Here is a 12,916-nt window from a genome sequence, read left to right as displayed (position 1 = left end):
ACATACAGCATCAGTGAACTGTCCTTCTACATAGTTCAATAATGTTTTTCCTTTTTAAAACGCTAAGTAATTAATTAAGCATAAGCCTTTAGCCACCCCTTGTTACAGGAAATCTGTTGCGATAAACCAAAAGGAAAACGATCAGTTATGGGTAATTTTACTTTAAGCTAAAAAGGCACCACATGTAACATCTTTTGAAAAGGTTATAACTTTACCAGGAGGACATTTGAAGTATATGCGTGTACCGTGTGATTATATATGGATTATCACGGTAGAAACAGTCAGAAACAAAGAGATTCTGGCCACTGTTCTCTACTAAGTCTCTTTAATACAAGACGCTTTTCATCAAATAGGGAGCGTAATGCAATTGAGGCTCCAGAAATGGAAATATAAACCCCAGGCTTTCAAAAATTCCTAGATACAATGCTGATCCATAGGACCAGAATTTAAGCAACATCAATACAAACATTAAAAAAAAGATCTCTCCATTCCCACTTGCAGTTCAACGCACATTACTTCCTGGGATTTGTAGTTTACGAAGTTTGTTAAACAACTCCAGGTACTGAGTCATGGTGTCAATGCTATCTGCCGGTGCAAAAAGTCCTTCAGGTTTGGTAGCAAACACAGATGGCAGTTCGGGGACACTGGGACCAAGAAAGGACTGCATGAACTCCTTCAAGAGATTCCAGCAGTCCCCTGGTACCACACCGGGACAGTACTCCACCTGAGGGGACACACACAGAGTTAATGCAGTCACAGTGGGAAACTGTAATGTGTCCATTCTCACTCATTAATAGGATCAAACTATGAGAACATACCTCTACTGATATCCCTCTGGCACTGGAGCTCATTGTCACGGTACCAACTTTTATCAAGAAGTCACAGTAGCGGTATCTTGAACCACGACACTCCACCTTGTGTCCCTTGGCATTCTGGAAGTGGCTTTTTAGCTTCACCATGAGGACATCAAAGTTTGCATCAGCTATGAGGCAGGGTCCGCCTTCAAACAGGGCCAGGCAGCTCAGGGGGGTTTCTGAGTTGTGCATCACATATAAGAGCTTGGAGGGCTGACCTGTAACAGACAAGAAGTAAGTACTGTATTTGAGTACAGTAATGTAATGTAATGAGTATTTCCACATTGTATTATAATTTTACTTTCTCACAACTGATAGCTGTTAAGATGTTTCAGATACATATATGAAAAACTGTATACAGAACTGACCAGCTACGACATTCAAACACTTGTTATAACTATAAACACGGCTGAGTGGAGATCCATGTTTAATGGATAATTTTACAGTGATTAAGGGCTGCAGCTAATGATTATTTTCATTATGGATTAATCAGTTGTTTTCTTGATCGCCAATTACTCTAGAAAATATTACAAAAATAGTGTAAGAGCCCCTTTACAACTTCCCAAATCACTAAGCAAAGTTTTTAAATTGCTGGTTTTGCTCTCCCAGTTGTCCAAAAACTAAGGACTTTCAATTCATAATGATATAAAAACAGATAAAAGCAGTAAATTCTCACATTTAAGAAGCTGGAAATTGCAAATGTGTGAAATTTTTGTTCGCTAAATGACTTACATTATGAAGTATCGATACTTTTTACTTAACCATTTTTCCACTTTTTACTTATGGTGAGAGTAAAGCTAATGTACTATAACGATTTTACCTGTCGTATGTTCTTAGATATTCTGTGTACATAATTATGGTTAAAACCGATGGCAAAATACAGAGTAGCCAGGTAAATATTACCGCTGACATTTCCTGTGGCATGGTATGTCTCACAGTCTACACAGAAGCTGCCCTGCTTCACAGCGCCCAGCTGCTCCAGCTTCTTGTGCAGGATGTCCACCGTCTGCTGCACACTCTTCCCCTCCGCCACAGGCACCTGGCACACACTGCAGGGCAAACAAATCATCTGAGAAAACATCAGCCTAATCTGTATATCTCCTTTTTTTTGGGGGGGGGGGGGTTACTATGGTCATGTAACGCTATTAGTCCTGCACCCGGTTTTGCAGAGCACTGTGTGAATCAAACAGAGCGATGCATAGTGACGAAAACACATGTACGGCGGTTGAGCCGAGAAGCTGAAGATGAGGCTATGTGTAAATTAGGGAAATAGGCCTTCAAATTCAAATATTGCTTAAAAAAACATAACGTTATCATCTTACCAAGTGACTCCCATTGATGTTTTGCCTCCAGTTGTAGTCGAGGCTTTCGGTTGAATACATCCGGGTGAAGAAATTTAAGACTTCCGGTAAAGTTGAATCAGCGTATTTAAGAGTTTAAACAGCGAAAGAAAACATTCTTGACAATCAGTGTTGCTATTTGTATATACGTTTGCAATACAAAATTATTTAATACCAACAAAAACAGCTAACCTTGCTTTATATTCTTGCTAGGCTAAAGACGTTTCTACATTACGTGCCGTAACTTACGTCACTTCCGTCGCTGTGACCGTCTGCACGTGTTGAGCAAGTAACTGTTTACAGTACTTGTTCGTTTTAGACTTCTGCTAGCACATGCTAACAAAAAACACCAATATTGTAGCGGTCAACGTGCAGAGATGCCGAAAGTGAAAAAATCCAAAGGAGGAGCAGGAGGAGAGAAGAGCGGAGGAGCGGTGGCGCTGGCTGACCAGATCCTGCTGGCGGACACAGTGCGAGCCCGGGGCCGGGTGAAGAGCAGAGACAGCCGGGCAGAAAACGAAGACAAGTACGTAGACGAGCGTTTGTCGAGGAAGATCTTACAACAGGCCCGGATTCAACAAGAGGAGCTTCAGACCGAATATGGCCTGGCACCAGAGAAGAAGAAAACACCGGTCACTGTTCTCGGTAAGTGCCACCACAAAACGTCTCAAGCTTTCCCATGTTACCCGTGCTTTAAAGCTTTAAGTGAAATGCACTAAATTGACAGATATGTGAATGGAGTCTGGTGATGAGAGCACAATTTCGAGGTCCATGTAGGGACGCAGGAATTAGTTCATGGATTATCTAACACTCTTGTGAGTAATCTTTCGTTTAAAATGTTTTTAGATTTATCATACAATACATAGTAAAAATTGTACTATGGTAAAACGTATGTGGACACTTATTCCAAATACTTCTGTGTGCTTTTGGTCAAGGGCTGTTATTCAAGGTTTTGACAAGGCCCCTTGGTTCCAGTTAAGGGAAATCTTGATGCTACAGCCATGGCCATATTAACCTCCAAGGGGGCCCCCGGGCAAAAATTAGCTGCAGGAAACCCTATTGATCTTTCATTCCTGCCATATAAATTTAAGTATATGAATGATACAAGCACAACACTGAAATAATGAAGGTGTTTGTAGAAATTGGAAGGATGTAATAAAGCAGGAACCATCTTGAGGTCTTTATCATATCGCTTATTGTGAGAAGAGTTTATGCTGTTGTAGCAGCGTATTAATGCCTGTGGTTAAGGAATTAAATATTCAGCTCTCACCTATGGGTTTAGTGTTTGGTCTCTGCAGACTCTTGCATAATTTTCCTTCATTTCAGCATTACAGGTCTATTCCTATATACCCCCTGAGCTTTGTCATGTATGTGTACATGTTGATTATGTTTGATATTGTAATGCTCCACTGGATATTCAACTTAATCTTACAAACGTCACTTGACTATGAGGTGTATATCTTAAACAGTATAGTAGTGCAAGTGTGACTATGTAATTGACCATCTTTGTCTTGCAAACAAATTTTAGGGTCTGACTCTAAGGATGCAGACTCAGATGAGGAGTGGCCAGCACTGGGAGAAGCAGGTGCTGGCGACAGCGATGCTGAGTGCGACACTGAGGTCGTGGTTGACCCTGACGATGAGAAGGCCATTCAGATGTTCATGAATAAGAACCCGCCAATGAGGCAAGACACAACATAATCCTGACTTTACCTTAAACGTAGCTGTGAACTTAAATGACACAAACAACAAGCTCAGTTTCTTCTTTAAATGCTTAGCTGTGCTTTTTCTGTTTGGCTCTGGTAGACGGACCTTAGCTGATATTATCATGGAGAAGATCACAGAGAAGCAGACTGAGGTAGGAACAATGATGTCAGAGGTGTCAGGACGTCCAATGCCCCAACTGGACCCGAGGGTAGTAGAAGTGTACAGAGGTGTCAATAAGGTGAGTTGTCTTAAAATGTAGACCTTTACATGCACAAGTGAGCACACTGCACATGAACATACTTACAGGTGGATGAATTCAAGGGAAAACCTGTATAATTGAGTGGGGAAACATAACAAAGTCAGATGCTTTCACACAGGGCACATAGTAGTCACTGAATCTTATCAAAACGACTCGAATCGTGTGTTATGGCCCTCACAGTCACTGGATCTCATCTCAACTCAACAACAACAGGAGATTTTGGACCGATGTGTTAGACAGCGCTCCCCACCACCATCATCAAAACACACTAAATGAAGGATTATCTTTTGGAAGAATGGTGTTCTTTTATGCAAAGACCCACTGAAGTTGTTCTGGAGGCTTGTGGTGGCAAAAAGAAAACCTCATTGAGACAATTTTATTATGTTGTTTTCTTTTAATTTGGTCCCATGTGGAGCTCACTCATGTGATGAGAATGTGATTTTGCTTCTACAAACCTGCCTGCTACAGTGCAAACTGATGTTTTTTAAATGGCCAGGTCTCTACGTGATACAAAGGCTACCAATATTCCTACATGTTCCTAGGTATAATTGTTTTGCACAAATCAAAGAATACTGCCTATATCTTGAAGGGGTCCTGTAAAGACTACCTAAACGACTATGAAGCAAGTGTCTATTTTTACGTGCCTGAGTGTAATTTTGAAGAGTTAAATTGTCATTTCTGTTGTTTTGCTTCAGGTTCTGTCAAAGTACCGCAGCGGTAAATTGCCAAAGGCTTTTAAAATAATCCCAGCACTTGCAAACTGGGAGCAGGTCCTCTATTTAACCGAGCCTGAGACCTGGACTGCAGCTGCCATGTACCAAGCAACAAGGTGAGCCCCCAGTCGGTTAGAGTATTACTTTAAACAAACAGAAAAAATAATCCTATTTTAACATAGTACAATAAAATATGTTTTCCATGCTTTTGTTATAGAATCTTCTCCTCCAATCTGAAAGAGCGAATGGCCCAGAGATTTTATAACTTGGTGTTGCTGCCCAGAGTACGGGATGATATTGCAGAGTACAAGCGACTCAACTTTCATCTCTACAGTGCCCTGAAGAAGGCTTTGTTCAAACCAGGAGCATGGTTTAAAGGTGAGACAGACAGTAAACCATTTAAAAGCACATTTAGCATTGTCAAGCATAAAATGAGAAGATTGCGGCTAATCTCATGTCTGTGCGTTAAAGTCTCCCTGTGGAGTTCCCCTGTAAACAAACAAGGAAACAACTACATTTAAATTCAGTATTAATCACATGTTCATAGATGTGTTTCCTTGAGGTGTCGAGTGCTTTTCCTTCTACATTAATCATTAAAAGTTTGAGCGTTGCATTCATGTGTACTCACTAGCAGTTTTCTTTCTCTTTGCCTTTGTTGCCACATTGCTGTGTATCTTGGAGCATTACCGCCACCGCTCAATGCACGTGCTTTGAGACAAACAAAACAGGGACCCACTCTTAAAAAACTGCTCCATAGTGCTTCTAGGGGTCAAAAACTTTACAGGAGACCTTTTAAGTACAGAGCTATGGTAAGGAAAATGTTTAGCCAAACTTAGCATAAAGACAGGAGACTCACTTTGACTCTGTCCAACGTGAGAAAATATGCCCACCAACAACTGTAAATATATCTTATTTACACTGTGTATTTTGTTTGTTTCACTCTTAAGAACAAAAATTTAAAATAAAAAGTTGCATGGTGAAACAATGTTTTTGAAAAAAATCCCAGTTCCATGTAAAAATATGATTACCTAATGCTTTTGCAGATTATAACAAACATGTTAAAAGCAACCTGACTATGAAATGTATCTCAGTTTACAGTAATGTTCATAGGAGATGCTAGTTTTATATATACTGGTTGTCTTCTGTTATATAATCACAACAGTGGTGTGGAAGTGGCTAAAAGCTGCAAAGTCTATTAAGGACAATGGCAGTTGCACTCCTAGCAGCACTTTCACATTACCAGTACTAATTTAATTCATTGTTAATATAAAATAATGTGCAATGCAACTTTAATATTTGTATTTAATTTTTAAGGATTGGATGTATTAGTAACAGTCCACTAGCTTCTAAATTTTAAATGGTTCCAGATGGTTTCATATCCCATGGTCCTCTATGACACAGTAGAGGACAAGAGAAAAATTTGACTAGTGTTAAAGTAAAATAGTTCTTTATATCCTGACTGTCAACTACCACCAGTCTTATCCCTCTTACCATCCTCACTATTGTTGAAAATAAATTACTAGTCAAAGCATTTTGTTGAATTGAAATCCTGATGTGCCTTGTGTGCCTGTGGAGAGTAGCCAGCGTGTTAGGTCCCACTCGAGTCCCACCCTTAAAAATAAAAAGTGGGGATAGTGAATGAATAAGAGGATTTGACTGAAGAAGAAAATATGAGCTTTCTGGGACATGTCATGTTTCTAATTTCAGCACTAAATTTAGAAATTTTATTCCGAGGACACTTACAGAAAATTAGCCGGTGTCCACGGGGTAAATAAAACCATTCCATTGGTTCTGGAAGCACAGTAATTAACACATTCCAAATTTAATTAGGTCAAATCAGCCTTCATATATACAGAATTTGTTTTAGCCAATAATTGAAGTCTTTTTTTTTTTTAAATAATCCTGTTGGTCCTGTGTGTTCACAAAATGTCCCAGATTGATGGGACTGTTTCCCCCAAACATCCAGTGGCCCATGCTTTGAAAACCACCAATGTGAGATAACACCACTAAGTAGCAGTGTTGCTCACAAATTCGCTGTATTGTATACCACAGACAATATGAGTGAGAGAGCTAATTGACCACTAGAGGTGGGCATTTTCCATTCATGTTTCTTTTATTGAGGTCAATTTAATTTACAGAAAAATAAATAAATATTTGTTACATGAATTTGATGAAGTAACACAGTAAATCTTTTATGTATTTTTTATAATATACATGCACTGAAGGCTCCATAATAATGCATTGGTTATGCACAAAAAATAATTTTCAATCCACGATGTCAGTGTTAAAGTTTTTTTTTTTTTTGCAAACATGACGGGCAAACACAGCACAAGATTCTTAGCAGCCCACTAAGGGTTAATATGCACAGTGTAGTATTATTTCACCTCTGGAATTACATTGTAGCCAGTGCAGTGGCTGGGAAACTGCCATTGTCTACTTTATTTTTACTGTCATGTCACTATCACTTTTTATCTGTGTGCTTTTAAATCAAATACTTAAAGTATAGCGTACTGTAATGTTGGTATGTAAATGTCATGTAAAGGTTTATATTAAAGGGGCACTGCACCATTTTTATAGGTCAAAGTCAAATTACTGGTCACAGGGAGTACTACAGTTTTGAAAACAGTTGTATAATGTGTTCTGTGCTCAGAGGGGAGCTTTGTCAAGTCTGAGAAACCAGTGTATCCACAAACATGTAACAGAAAGTCTGCATTACAAGCTGCGCACGTTGGCCATGCAGTGAGGGGGTAATGCCGCGCTCATGTTTTCATAATTACCACTTCCGCATTCGAGTTAACATTCAAGTCATAATTATGAGTGGCAAGGGTCCAAAATACAGTATCCCACTTGCTGCATAGTAATATGGATGTTTCATGTAAGTTAAAGTCTGGTGTGACCACTTGCAAGTCATTTACATGGGAATTTTTCACCTCTGAACCATCCACAAAAATATACAGGAACACAGCATAATGAAAGACGCTCTTATTACTGGAAGGGTAGGATCCAGTGTTTTTAGAACTTTACCCATACTTGGGACTAAAAGTCAGGATTATCTCAGATTGTCCTGCATCAATTTTTAGATTTTCTATTTATTTATTTTTTAATCTGTCCCAAACCTTGTGGAAGTGCAGTATTAATTTGCTCGAGTACTCTTTTAACACTTTGCGCCGCCTCTGTCACACAGGTATGCTGATTCCTCTGTGTGAATCTGGGACGTGTACTCTCAGGGAAGCCATCATCATTGGAAGCATACTCACAAAGTGCTCAATCCCTGTGCTCCACTCCAGGTGAGGTTTCCCTTCACTGACACACACCAGCAGACAGATGTCAGCATTTTAGCATTTAATGTAGGATTCAACCAGTTGTCCTTGAAAGCTTTACACTGTTTGATGTTGACAAGTTAAAGAAAAGTCAAGGTTGCATAACATGGAAGGTTGTATAACATGCACAGTCTTTGTCTTTCAGTGCTGCGATGCTTAAATTGGCAGAGATGGAGTATAACGGCGCCAACAGCATTTTCCTGCGTCTCTTGCTTGACAAGAAATACGCCCTGCCTTTCCGTGTCCTAGATGCCTTGGTGGCCCACTTCCTGTCCTTCCGCAATGAAAAACGTGTGCTTCCTGTGCTGTGGCATCAGAGTTTACTCACCCTGGCTCAGCGCTACAAGGCTGACCTGGGCTCCGAACAGAAGACAGCTCTGCTGGAGCTGCTAAAGATACAAACACACCCTCAGATCTCTGCAGAGATTCGCCGAGAACTGCAAAACTCAGAGTCACGGGATATCGAAATTGGGCTCCCTGTCTCACTGGAAATGGACTGAGGATTCAGTCTGGTCTGGTGCATCCTCCTCCTCCTCCTCTGATGCAATGATTCATGTTTTCTTCAGCATGAAGATAGTTTTGTTAGATCTGACTTCTTTATTCCTCCTGTTCTTTGAAAGGACACTGTCAAAGATGGGAGAGACTCATCACAGAGCTATAATTAAAACTACAATTCAGTTCCCCCGCTTGGATGAGTTTGCTCATTGATTATTAAAAACAAACTGAATCCTTCAAAAAGTTGGTCAGGGATGATTTGTTTCTCTCCAACTGGTCAAGAGATACACAAGATGGTAGAAGAAAGTTAACAGCAGGGACTGTCTGTTTGGTTTTAATTTTAATATGCTCCTCCCAGTCATCATGACTTATTATTAGTTGTGGCTTGTGTGGTTTTCGAATCATTTACTTTGCTTACCTCGGTATAATCAACAAGGAAATAAATTCTGACAAGTGTGCCAGATTTTCTGTAACATAGTTGGCCCTCTCTGACCTGTCATTTTAGTTTTTTCTTTGTTGCTTTGTATCAGTGAACACACAGACTCATTCATCAGTCATTCACTGAGAACACATTTTAAAATCAGTAATACAATTAATATACTAATATCAAACAATTGTGGCAAAACAGATTAAATGAATAGTCAATAGTTTAAAAAAGAAAATAAAGCTATTATTTACGAGGGGATTCAAGAAGCTCTAGAAAAAATAGTAAATGAGATTTAACCCTGTAAAGGTATGTACATGTTAATAAAACACAACGAGCTGTTGTTACTTTCAAATTCAGCTTTACAAAGTGAATTCTCAGCTTCACTGAAAACAAATCCCTGTGTATCTGTCTAAATTTACCTGATGCGGAGCGAACAGAAAATACTTTTCTGTTCTTTCCTAGTTAACCTAACGCCACTACGTTTAATTTTTTTTAAATTTTAACTGTCATTGACCCGAACTAAGGTTTTCGGGTTCGGCTTTTAAAAAGCAAACCCGAGGCCTCGTCGAGCTTCCGTTTGTTATAACGTAGGACGCTGTAACACAAGGCAGCCGTTTGTGGACCGTTACAGGGCCGTTAGCTGAGCTGGCTAACGTACTGTATGGGGATAACGATGGTTAACAGCTAGCTTAACGGTTCGTTGATACTGTAATTATTTCTCGAACCCGCCCTGAATGTTTCTGTATTTAACCTCGTCGAATGGACTTTCGTGAAGATGAACGGGCTTGAAAATGCGTCCGGACACAGAAATGCCGGTGAAACGGACCGTGTCGTGATTCACCGGGCGGGCAGCGACCCCGCCGTTACTGGCGACCTCAGGGCTCTGCACAACCTGACGGCCCTGGAGAAGCACTGCCGGGTGTCCCCTTACTTCGGCAGAGTCCAGGCCGAGATCCAGCCATACATGAGGAGGATACTGGCAGTGTGGATGTTTCAGGTACGCGAATTAGCCAGGCTGCCCGAGAGCTGCAGGCCAGTCGCTCTCCGCTGACCTGACGTAAAACAAACTGCTCTCTGACAGGTGTGTGAGGAGCAGAAATGCGAGGAGGAGGTGTTTCCACTGGCGGTGCATTACGTGGACAGCTACCTGGGCCGTTTTGCCATTGAAAGGTCCAACCTGCAGCTTTTAGGGGTTGTTTGCATGTTCCTGGCCTCGAAAATGAGAGAGACTGTCCCCCTGACTGCCAGCAAGCTTTGTATCTACACAGACAACTTCATTTCAGTCTCAGACATCCTGGTAAATCTCTTTCATCTGAACTAAAATTGTATTCAGGATAAAAGTGAAAAGATTCAGAGAGCAGGGTCCCGGGACTATTGGTCTGTTTAAAGGGGTTTAATAATAACTGTGACTGTCTCTGCTGTATGTCCCCATAAACAATTTGGACAACACACAACTAATTTAACATCACCAGTGATCTCCAGGACCTGGTGTCCCAGAGTCCTTGGCGACTACTAGGCTATTCCTTACCACGGTGTTTCCCAACCCAGGGGGTCGTAACACAAGTCTGAGGAGTCCTGAGATACTTAACTGGATAGAAAAGCAGAAAAACGTCCCTTTTCTACACAACAGATTGTATTTTTTCAGATGTTCTTCTAATTTATTGTGGTTCTCTTAAGAATGGCTGAATAATTTGAACTTGCATAAGGCGTCTAAAGAGTATTCAATTGAAATCATCTGACAAGAGATTGAACAGGTCACAACTTACAGAGCTGCAAGTAGCCCTAGCTTCTTTTTAAGGGGTGACAAGCCAAAGCAGCCGGGGAACACTGCCCTATCATTTTCGGCGGACATTGGGGGAAATATCCAGCCATGCAAACAATTTCTATATCATGTGTGAGTGTTGCTGCGGTGGGATTTTGATGGTGGATTGGTTTAGAGGAATGTGTGTGTTGCAGCAGTGGGAGGTGGCAGTGGTGTCCAGGTTAGACTGGTGTCTGGCCTCTGTGGTACCATCTGACTTCCTGGAGCCAATTCTTCACACTCTCCCCTTTGTTCGGCCCCTCCACCTTCAAGTCATGCGCAGGCATGTTCACTCCTACATTGCTCTGGCTGCCACTGGTAAGTTACATAATTGAGTTACCAACACATGAGATGGTTTTTGCAAATAAAACTCAACAGAAGACAAAATGCATCTGGAGTGGATAAAATATTTTAAAGGACATGTTTTGCTTCTTATTTTCTTATGTTCAGTGATTTATGTGCTCAGTTGTAAGGCCAATTTATCATTCCTGTGCGATAAAAGCAGCGATAACAAATCCCTTGTAATCGAAACGATAACATTTTATGGTTAGTGAGCATTGAAGGTAACCGCTGAAATTAAATGACTTTCCACACAATGAACACTGGGCACAAAGCAGCCATAACTTTGATTACGATGTGTCAGCAGTTCATTTTGGAGACAGAGAGCTGAGTTTGTGTAATCCTGCATTGTCTGCTATGAAAGACCTGCGTCCAACTATTCAGCTGGCTGATTTCCCACGAATCTCTGTGATGCTGCTCGAGGCAACAGGTCACAGTCAGTGCTGTTATAGGCGGACTATGACATTACAGCCCATAAAATTCTGATAATTCCTGGCTCCCACCATTGTAGCCCTTTCAAAAAGGTGTCTGAGCAAGGATTGAATGGCTGACTTTTTGTCTCAGTATTTCTCCTGCCTGAAGCAATTAGGATATGGTATCAGACTATCAGGTTTTGGGAAATGTCTGCTTTTGAGTACTTCCTTTTGTCTATCAGGGTGTGTCTACAGGGGTGGCATCCATCTAATTGTCTACCTTCCAACCTTTACTGACTTTATTACTGTTGGATCAGTCTTGGAGTAGTTTAAACTAACTACAAAGTAGTCAGTGTAATTAGGAAATATTATCGAGGATTCTTTTCAGCTTTAGTTTACCAGTAATCTTTCAAACTTTTATCCTCAGACTGCAGGTTCTCTGTGTTCTTGCCCTCCACTGTTGCATGTGCCTGTGTGAGCATTGCCTTGCAGAGGCTAAAGTTAGGGGACGCTGCTGTCTCCTCTGATTCAGCGATGAAGTTTTTGGCCAACCTTTTGGCCATTGATCTGGTAAGGGTAATGTTTAACTGACAAATTCAGATAATATCTCTTTTAACTTGCACCCCTGCATCGCATGTTTGTGATCAAAGAGCAGCCATGCACATGCAGTATTGGTCAAGACCCTCCGGAAAAGTCTGTCCATGACCTACTGATGATTTTATGGGCGTTTTTCTTTTAATCTGACCTTGAACAGAACTCAGTCCTCCTCTGCTGTGAGCAGCTAGGGAGTGTGCTGGAGCTCAGCCTGCCCTCCTGTTTCCAGGATAGCGTTTGCGGATCGAGAGCTCACACTTCAGAGATCAGCCACACCCCTGCTGACATTCAGGATATCGTATTGACACCGGTGACACCCCAGGAAATCAAGCGAAACACTCCTCCCTGCCATGAATAGAGAGGATAATATTAAATGCACAGCCATGAGAAAGAACAAGAAGCCTAAATACCAGGCAGAATGGGTTTAAATGCCATTCATTCTTGATCTTAGTTGTTCTTCGCATGTTGAGATTCAGAGATTCCTCTGTGATACTCGTAGAGCTACTACAGTTTGAGAAATTATTGAGATTTGTTTTAGAGATCCATCCTGTTGCTGTTTGTTTTAAAGTATTTCACAATTAAAGCAGCTTTGAAATATAAGATTCTGAGTGTGGTTTTCATGAATATTTGATGCTACATCAACTTTTTGTCATT

At 40.9% G+C, this 12,916-nt stretch overlaps 3 protein-coding genes across 4 annotated transcripts; 2 read left to right on the top strand and 1 right to left on the bottom strand.

Annotated features, from left to right (window-relative positions):
- Positions 1-303: 303 nt before the first annotated feature.
- Positions 304-2,557, bottom strand: med20 (mediator complex subunit 20). The gene is made up of 5 exons (XM_040158771.1): positions 2,444-2,557; positions 2,177-2,256; positions 1,758-1,903; positions 819-1,072; positions 304-724 (listed from the first exon to the last, which is right to left on the bottom strand). Exons 2-5 carry the CDS (start codon positions 2,188-2,190, stop codon positions 503-505), a joined length of 636 nt encoding a protein of 211 aa, XP_040014705.1. The 5' UTR covers positions 2,191-2,256; positions 2,444-2,557; the 3' UTR covers positions 304-502.
- Positions 2,550-8,931, top strand: bysl (bystin-like). The gene is made up of 7 exons (XM_040158768.1): positions 2,550-2,839; positions 3,723-3,879; positions 4,001-4,139; positions 4,856-4,989; positions 5,091-5,251; positions 8,058-8,160; positions 8,339-8,931. Exons 1-7 carry the CDS (start codon positions 2,572-2,574, stop codon positions 8,691-8,693), a joined length of 1,317 nt encoding a protein of 438 aa, XP_040014702.1. The 5' UTR covers positions 2,550-2,571; the 3' UTR covers positions 8,694-8,931.
- Positions 8,932-9,049: 118 nt separating this feature from the next.
- ccnd3 (cyclin D3) lies at positions 9,050-12,862 on the top strand. Of its 2 annotated transcripts, none has more exons than XM_040158770.1 (5): positions 9,050-10,112; positions 10,197-10,412; positions 11,075-11,234; positions 12,096-12,238; positions 12,423-12,862. In XM_040158770.1, exons 1-5 carry the CDS (start codon positions 9,891-9,893, stop codon positions 12,618-12,620), a joined length of 939 nt encoding a protein of 312 aa, XP_040014704.1. In that variant the 5' UTR covers positions 9,050-9,890; the 3' UTR covers positions 12,621-12,862. The 2 variants fall into 2 exon arrangements, with proteins under 2 accessions (XP_040014704.1, XP_040014703.1); XM_040158769.1 differs by having other exon boundaries at positions 11,072-11,234.
- Positions 12,863-12,916: the final 54 nt, after the last annotated feature.

The sequence above is a fragment of the Xiphias gladius genome, chromosome 21 (assembly GCF_016859285.1).
Source record: "Xiphias gladius isolate SHS-SW01 ecotype Sanya breed wild chromosome 21, ASM1685928v1, whole genome shotgun sequence".
NCBI classification, from domain to species: Eukaryota; Metazoa; Chordata; class Actinopteri; order Istiophoriformes; family Xiphiidae; genus Xiphias; species Xiphias gladius.
Note: the sequence above shows the minus strand (reverse complement) of the source record. Positions and strands in the feature narration are given on the sequence as shown.

What these genes read in the sequence shown, in the direction of transcription:
- med20 (XM_040158771.1), bottom strand. An exon ending in TGCCACAGGAAATGTCAGCG is followed by an intron (nt 1,073 to 1,757) that starts GTAATATTTACC and finishes TGTCTGTTACAG; the next exon opens with GTCAGCCCTCCAAGCTCTTA. An exon ending in CCAGAGGGATATCAGTAGAG is followed by an intron (nt 725 to 818) that starts GTATGTTCTCAT and finishes GTGTCCCCTCAG; the next exon opens with GTGGAGTACTGTCCCGGTGT.
- ccnd3 (XM_040158769.1), top strand. Translation starts at nt 9,891, where the DNA reads ATGAACGGGCTTGAAAATGCGTCCGGACACAGAAATGCCGGTGAAACG. An exon ending in CATTGCTCTGGCTGCCACTG is followed by an intron (nt 11,235 to 12,095) that starts GTAAGTTACATA and finishes TTTTATCCTCAG; the next exon opens with ACTGCAGGTTCTCTGTGTTC. An exon ending in ACCTTTTGGCCATTGATCTG is followed by an intron (nt 12,239 to 12,422) that starts GTAAGGGTAATG and finishes GACCTTGAACAG; the next exon opens with AACTCAGTCCTCCTCTGCTG.
- bysl (XM_040158768.1), top strand. Translation starts at nt 2,572, where the DNA reads ATGCCGAAAGTGAAAAAATCCAAAGGAGGAGCAGGAGGAGAGAAGAGC. An exon ending in AACACCGGTCACTGTTCTCG is followed by an intron (nt 2,840 to 3,722) that starts GTAAGTGCCACC and finishes AACAAATTTTAG; the next exon opens with GGTCTGACTCTAAGGATGCA. An exon ending in AATAAGAACCCGCCAATGAG is followed by an intron (nt 3,880 to 4,000) that starts GCAAGACACAAC and finishes TGGCTCTGGTAG; the next exon opens with ACGGACCTTAGCTGATATTA.